Source organism: Tupaia chinensis, unplaced genomic scaffold (assembly GCF_000334495.1).
Source record: "Tupaia chinensis unplaced genomic scaffold, TupChi_1.0 Scaffold144326_1, whole genome shotgun sequence".
Lineage (NCBI taxonomy): Eukaryota > Metazoa > Chordata > Mammalia > Scandentia > Tupaiidae > Tupaia > Tupaia belangeri.
This window is the reverse complement of record NW_006204184.1, coordinates 240,204-247,809: the sequence shown is the minus strand read 5'-3', so window position 1 is coordinate 247,809 and position 7,606 is coordinate 240,204. Positions and strand designations below refer to the sequence as shown.

Sequence of the window (7,606 nt, the reverse complement as noted above, 5' to 3'; positions counted from 1 at the left end):
AGAGCGGGCACCCCCAGCTCTCGGAGGAGCCTGACTTCCAGCCCGGATCTGGTCTGAGTGCTGTGATCATCTGCCTGGATCAGAGGCTCTCAAACAGGCTGGGCAACCTCAGTGCTTAGTAGAATGAAGTCTGTGGTGGTGGGGAGGTTCCAGGGCTCCTAGTGTGCCTTAGAGAGCTGGGACTTGTGTGTCACCCCTTCTGGAAGAATGGGCTACATACAGCCCAGGAGCATAACTAGCCCTCTGCCTTGTCAGTGCAGCTCTGGGACAGATGATGCAGGGGCCACCTCCTTCCAGGTTTCTAGGGCCTGCTGCAGGCTGACCCTCCCCATCCCGAGAAGCTCCTTGGGCTGCCTGGGGAGGAGACAGACCGCCCTGGCCTGCAGGCTGCTCTAATAATCCCATCCACCTTCAACCTCAGCTTATGCTTAGGAGATCCTGGTTGTGTGCCCATCTGCCCTGTTTGCAGACACCTGTCGTGGCATTATCTGATTTGTCCAACCTCCCCCAGTACATACTGCCCCAAGCCTAGCTGTGCACAAGCTGTGGTATGTGGAGAGTTCCAGGTTCCTATGGGTGGTCCCCCAGCCCTGGGTCCAGTGAATGGGGAATCAGCCAGTTCAAAGGTAGAGAACTAGAAGCGCCTTCCCCACTGGGCCCAGGAGCAGGGCACCTCTGCTTGCCCAGGTCCACCTCAGGCAGCTGGAGTGGTGGGTTCAGATCCAAGCCGTGTCTCTAGACCATCACCAGCTACTGCTGTGGCCTTTGCCTTCAGGAGTGTGACTGCCTGCCATGAGGCAGGTGGGTGCGGGACAGTGGAGGGCAGGTAGCCCATGGGTACTGGCTACAGAACAGCCTGCCTCCCCAGGCTATGTTGATGAAGGCATTTGCCCTCCTGGGACTAGCCCCGCATGGCCTATTCACCCTGGGCAGGATTCCTCCAGGTCCACTCCAAAGGACACCGTGTGTCCCTCTCAGGGCCCTCCCCTGAGCTCTGGACGACCAGACAGATGCTGACCAAAGCTGGGCCCTGGGGCACATCAGCTGTGACTCCTGGTATCAAAGCCAACAGGCTAGAGGAGGGCATTGCAGTGGGCTGGGCATGAGCGAGGAGCTCACTGGGGACCCCTGCTTCCCAAGAGGTCTGTGGGCCTGGGCCCTCATTGGCTTATAAGCATGCTTGGCAGGCAATCCTGGGCAACCCCATGCCACAGGAGATGGAGGAGGAAGAGGGGCCAGGGAGTAATGAAGTGGGGGGAAGCTTAAGGAAGTCTCCCCCATGGCCCTTCTTCCCTAGCATGGGCACTGGGACCTAGAGTCCTGGCAGCATGCCATGCTCCCCTGAGCCCCACCTGACACCATGAGCTACACTGCTGAGCCCTCTTTCAGCCCCAGGCTTTCTCCGTTTCCAGGCTGGTTAGCACCAAATACGGGTTCAGTTCAGCTAATCCTAGCTGGACCACCCAGCTCAACTGCCAGCCAGGCAGTGTGGCTCAACAGCCCTGTTCCTCAGCCTCTGGGGGCCCGGCTTATGCATGTGAGGGAGCTTGATGAGGTTCCCTCCTGTAGCACCCACTATGTGCACAGCTTACTGATGACCTGCTAAACCTTTGCCCAGTCAGATGCCCTGTCCTGTTGTAGGATAGGTGACTTGGCCTCCTGATAGAGTCAGCAGCAACTGCCCAAGGAGCCCCTTGGCTCTTGCCCTGCAAGATAGCTTGTCCTGGGTCTTTCTGCAGGTGGTTCAGACTTAGCTGGGCTCAGTCCGAGGCCACTGGCCAGCAAGGTTGTGCCCTGAATCTTTCCATGTTCTGTAGGCACACCCACAGGCCCTGGGAGCCTCAGATACAGCCAGACACAGATATGGTTATTTCAAAAAAAGTCTTTTAATTGTTCAAAATAGCACAAAACGACATCGCACTATGGTAATATTGAGTCACAAGGGTTACTCTACAATAGATGAACGGGTGTACTGTTCTCAGAAACGAGAAACCAAAGGGCGCTCAGGAAAAGGGACAGGGAAAAACAATGGGACCAGGCGGGTGGGCTTTGAGGTGACTAAACGTGACATTTTCCACAGCCAAAGATACTATAATACAACAAACCAGAAGCCCCAGAGGGCATGGGTGGCAGGGGGTATGGGGGCTGAAAAGACTGGATGCCCATCTTCTGTCCTTCTGCGGCCTGGTTATCAGCCTTGCGGGTGCCGAAAGCCCAGTGTGAGGCAGGAAAATCCCCACAAAGGACCAACCCCCAGAGCTGGGGGGCAATGCTGTAGGTTCATAGACCTGGTGGCAGCTGCCCTCTGGGTGACACCAAACACCAGCCCTCCCTGGAGACCCAGTGTCCTTCCAACTCTTAACTTGCTTTCTATCATTGCAACTTCGAAGAGTGGCACTGGCTGCAGGGAGCCCCAGCCTGTCTCAGCCAGCTGTCATGCTGGCCATGCTATGGGGAGCCAGAAGCAAACTGAGGCCCAGGAAGTGCCAGCTCACCCTCAAGCTCCCTGGAGCTTGACCCTACAGGGGTGGCATGGTCACTCAAGGAAACTGAGGTTGGGTAGCTCACCCTCCCTTTGTCCTGGACACCTGGAACAGGCAGAGGCAGAGCAGGGCTGGCCACAGAGAACCTGGCTGGGCAGCGAACACAAGGCCCCATGTGGGAGATCCATTACCTTTTCTGCCCGGGTGCTGCCCCCAGCTTTTCCTCCAGAAAGATCCCTGCCAAGGAAACCCCGCCCAAGGATTTCCAAAAGAAAAAAAAGGAAAAAAAAAAAAAAAAAAAAGGAAAAAAGGATACACATTCTGTACACAGCTAACAACAAAAAAGGGACAAAACCCCACACACTAAGGCTAAAATTACAATAAAAATGTTAACTTCATCAATTTCAACTTAAAAAAATACAACAGATGCAGCAGTCGGTGATGTGGCCCCAACCAGAAGCGGACAGGGCCAGGCCAGGCGGGCAGGACTCCCCGCCCATGAAAGGGAAGTTGCCAGAGCAGCTCAGGCCGCCTCCTTCCCCCCATTTTTTTTTTTCTTCTTCTTAAGTGGGAAAGAAGAGGGGAGAGGAGGTGGGAGCACAAAGGCCTCTGAAAATGTGTAAGCTTCCTGTGGGGTCGCTGGGCAGAGGGGCTGGCTAGGCCTGGGGAAAGGGGGCGGCAAGAAATGAAATAAAACCGCAGCGGGGCACACAGGCTGGAGCCTAGGAAAGCCTCTCAGAGGGGCCGGGGGCGCTCTCCCAGCCTCCTATAGGCTGCCCACTTGGGCAAGGGCCACGGAAGCGCGGAATAGTGGCTCAGCCCCAGGAGCAGGTGTTGGGGAATGGGGAGGAGGAACACTCTCTCTCACTGCCCCTTCCCCACTGCCTCCGGCTTTCTCCCAACAGCAATGGTAAAATGTGCTTTCTTTAGATTTAGATTAGTTTAAAAACAGAGAAAGGAGGGAGAATGAATGGTGGCCGGCGGCTCGTGATGGGGTGCAGAGGCTGAGGGGATGGGAGTGGTGGCCCTGGCGGTGGTTCCTGAAGCAGAAGGGGGGCTGGAGAAGAATCCAAGTACTGGTCAGCTTCCTCTCACTGACCATCTGCCTTAGATTTCTTTGGAGCGGATTTCCTTGGAAGATGGGAGAGAGAGAGAGAGTCAGAGTTGGTCCTGGTAGCACGTACATACATACGTACATGCGCGTATGCACACACACACACACACACAGAGGGGCTGAGCCTGCCTAATTTCACCTCCACCCACCTCAGAAGGCCTCCAATAGGGGCTCATGCTTACATTTCTTCTTTCAAAGATTCATTCATTCCTTCCTTCCTTCCCTCCCTCCCTCCATTTTAATTTGACCAGAGACACAGAGAGGGAGGGAGGAAAGTGAGAAAGCAAGCCACCAGGTCCAGGACTCGAACCGTGGTTGCCAAGTGGGACTGTCCAGTGCCTTAACCACCACGCCACCTGCTGGTCCCGCATGCTTACATTTCTGGTGAGGACATGGGTCGCTTGCTGGCTGGCTTGGTGCCTGAGCTGTCTTTACTGGTTTCTGGAAGGAACCATTGCAAGGTGAGCAGTACAGCCCATGAGAGCCCCTTAGCCCACCACACAACCAGCCACCTAGGGGCATCACTTCCCTCTGATTGCCCCCTGGGTGCAGGCCAGCAACTATCTTGGCTCAGCTCCCAGCCTATGACCACCTTCACTCCCCCTGCCAGGCTCTGGCCTCAACCTGGAGTGACCTCACTCCAGAGCCTGCTGCTCTTCCTGGGCTTGGCAACCTTTGCTTTCCTGCAATGCTCCCCAGCCCTTCTCAGCTGAAATACCTTGAGGCAGTTTTCCATACTCCCTCAGAACAGGTGAGACACCCCCTGTGAGACAGCCCTATAACGCCCTACAGCAGCACCATAAAACTCTGAGGTACAGTTCAGAACCAAGTTCCCTAGCCCACTCACACGATACTCACCTTGCAACCACCTGACTTGCGTGGCTGGACCATAGCCCTTCTCATTGCGGGCAGCGATACGGAAGATGATGGCGGGCTTAGTGGTGTAGTCGATGTGGGCGGTGGAGAGGCTGGAGGACTGCACCAGGCAGGAGGGGCTGGGGCCGCAGTATACCCGCATGAAGGCCAGCTGGGCTGGGCTCGAGCTCTTTGGCTCACCACCGGCTTGCGAGCTCTGGATGGCCAGGTACACAGAGTACTCAATGATCTTGCCAGAGGTCACGGAGGGAGGCTCCCAGGTGAGGTGAGCGCCATCTGGACTCTGAAACCAAGGGGCAAAAGGTCAAGGGTCTCAGCTTACCACCTGTCCCAGGACAAGAGGGGGGCTAAGAGCATCTAGAATTGACTGCCCATACTTGACACAGGACATCTGTCCTCTAACACAATAGAAATGTTCTATATCGGAGTTTGAAGAGCTGTAGAGAAATCTACCCAAGTGGAAGAAATAATAGAAAGAGGTCAAAACAGACTTCTCACACACTCTCTCGCCTAATATGACCTGTCACTTGGCCCTCTGGGTGCCTCAGTTTCCACATGCAGCTAACCACAGGGCCCAGACCACCTTGGTGTGTTTTGGTATCAGATGAAAGAACACACGGAGAACACACAGAACCACACAGGGGCTGGCTCACAGTGGCTGCAGAGTAGCACGAAACCAAGGCTGGGCAGCGGCACGTCGTGACACAGGCAGGACCAGAAGCCAAGGCCCCTGCCATTCCCCAGCTGGCCAGCAGCTCTGCTCTGCACAGGTGGACTGGCTGACTCAGCCCACATCCTGAGAACCTCGTGAGGAGCCTTGCTTGGCTTGCCCCAGGGTGCCCTCAGCCCAGTTAAGGACACAGGGCTCTCCCACGAGACTCACTTTGCTGATCTTAATGGCACAGGGGGCCCCAGGGAAACCAGGCAGACATGTCTTGAAAGCGGAGATCTCACTGAAGGGCCCCCTGCCACAGGCGTTGATGCCGGCTACACGAAACTTATAGGCTGTGCCAGGCTGCAGCTCCTGCTTCTTCAGTTGGTTATAATCAGGGACTGTGCCTGAGTCATCCTGGATGAAGAGGGCAGAAGGGCAGGGAGAGAACACAGAAAGTGATATGAAGCCCATCAAGAAGTCTGCTCCAAGGACAGTAAAAGGTCATGTGGTGACTGCAGGGCTAGAGGGTAAAGAGGTCAGCGATGGCTGCCCCTTCCCAGCAAGGAGGGGTGTGGCTGTTTTCCGTGGGCAGGAGAGGTAAGGCGGCTCTGCCTAGCTGACCTTGGGTTTCGTGGTCACTCAAACTGGCCCAAAGATGGAGGTGTTTCTTGTGAGCACCACTCGTGGTGGTGAACTGAGCCCACCTCTACCCATACTTGTCTCATGATCAGGGGCCATCCACCCAAGGGCATCAGCTTCTGGGGCCACTTACGTCTGATGGGACAGCATCATCTGGTGGCAGGAAATAGTGTGTCACCATTACATTGGTGCCCTTAATCACCCCCACATCAAACCACTGGTTTTCCTTCTTCACTGGGGCTTTGGTGGGTGGGGGAGGCAGGTCTGGCTTCTGGAAACACAAACAGGGAAGCAACATCAGGTCCTCAGTCCTTGGGGACTAGAGGCAGCATTGCCCCCCATGCCCTGGACCCCATCATGCTGAACTTACTACACCCAGGGACTCAATGCCGTTGGCCACTTCCGTTAGGGTGGCCGCAGCCTGCAGCTTTGCTGGGCTGGCCACCACAACCGGCTGAGGGGCCACAAATGTGTTAGATGGAGCCAGGCCTGTGAACAAATGGGGAGTCAAGGGAAAGCCTGACAGACCTGCCCACATCCCACCCTAGGTGCCAGTCTCCCTCTGGTCACCCACCACCAGTTAGCCTTTAGTCAAGTTAGCCAACTGCACACCCTGGAGGGAGGGCCCAAGGCCAAGGAGGGCTCTGCTTACTCTCAGTGGCTGTTGAGGGCAGCAGGGCCACAGTGCTGGGCACTGCACCAGCCAGCTCGCTGAGGCAGTTGCCCTCAATGGTTGGGTCGTTGAGACTGTCAGCAGGGGCCAGGGCCTCAGTGGGCAGGTGGTGGTGCTGCTGCTGGGCCTGGGCCTCCTGCAGCTGCTGCTGCTGCTGTACCAGGGCAGCCAGCTCCTGCTGGGTCAGCACGATAGGAATGGTGGTGGCCTGGCCCTCCTGGCCCTCTGCCGACAGGTGCCAGCCCCGCCTGTGTCCCTGCTGCTGCCTCTGATGTGTCCATGGGCTCCCCAGTACCTGCTCCAGGGCCAATACAATGCTACTCAAAAGGAGGGTCAAACAGCACACTTGCCCCAGCAGACAGACCCATCGGGGCCCTAGGACCTGGCCCACATGCCTGGTTTCTCCTGGCGAAGGGGCCCCACCACCTCCCTGGGTGCTAGGCCCAGCCCACCCCAGGGCCCACCATGTCTATCCTGCCTCACAATGTCTGACAATTACCACCCTTGCCTCTTCTTCTCAGGCTGAGTCTGCAGCCTGGCACCTAAGTCTGCTGCATAAGGTCATCACTCCCCCACAAGCCCCCTCAGTGCTCCCAGCTGGCACCTACCCATGACAGCCTGCTGTGCAGCCTGAAGCACTGCTTGGATGGCCAGGGCCTGGGCTTCCTCTGTAGCGGCGGCCTGGGCGGCTGCCTCAGCAGCTGCAGTCACCGCCAGCTCCTCAGGGGTCAGCCCTGTTACCATGAGGGTGGTAGTGCCTGCCTGGGCCTCGGCCATCAGCTCTTGGGGAAGTGATAACTGGTCTACTTCAGACTGTGTGGGCGGGGGAGGCTGGACCACCACGGTGGCTACTACGGCTGAGCTGGCAGGCTCCTGGCCTGAAGACGGGTCACCCGTGCTGCTCAGATCCACGGCGGTCTGGATCTCAGGGGCGTGGGAGGCGGACAGGACCTCGGCGGCCTCCCCCATCAGGGGTGTGGAGGCAGACTGCAGGAGTTGCCGGGGTGGCAGCTGCTGGCGAGGCCCTGGGGAGACCTGGAGGTCCTCTGGGGGCTGCAGGATGTCAACAGCAGAGAAGGGCATGTCAGAAGTTTCTGTGTTGGCTATGGTCACTGTTATCGTGGCTGGGAGGGGGGCCTTGGTAGTCAGAGCACCCGGGGGAGACT

General features: G+C 57.2%; 1 protein-coding gene across 1 annotated transcript in view; it reads right to left on the bottom strand.

Annotated features, from left to right (window-relative positions):
• Positions 1-2,963: 2,963 nt before the first annotated feature.
• The window catches only part of HCFC1 (host cell factor C1), a gene marked incomplete at its 5' end in the record, with an annotated part of 18,078 nt that continues 13,435 nt past the window's right edge, over positions 2,964-7,606 (bottom strand). The window contains 8 exon segments of the mRNA XM_027767571.1: positions 2,964-3,614; positions 3,975-4,038; positions 4,456-4,756; positions 5,357-5,542; positions 5,901-6,038; positions 6,138-6,256; positions 6,420-6,665; positions 7,049-7,604. Of these exon segments, the coding sequence (XP_027623372.1) occupies positions 3,575-3,614; positions 3,975-4,038; positions 4,456-4,756; positions 5,357-5,542; positions 5,901-6,038; positions 6,138-6,256; positions 6,420-6,665; positions 7,049-7,604 (1,650 nt within the window).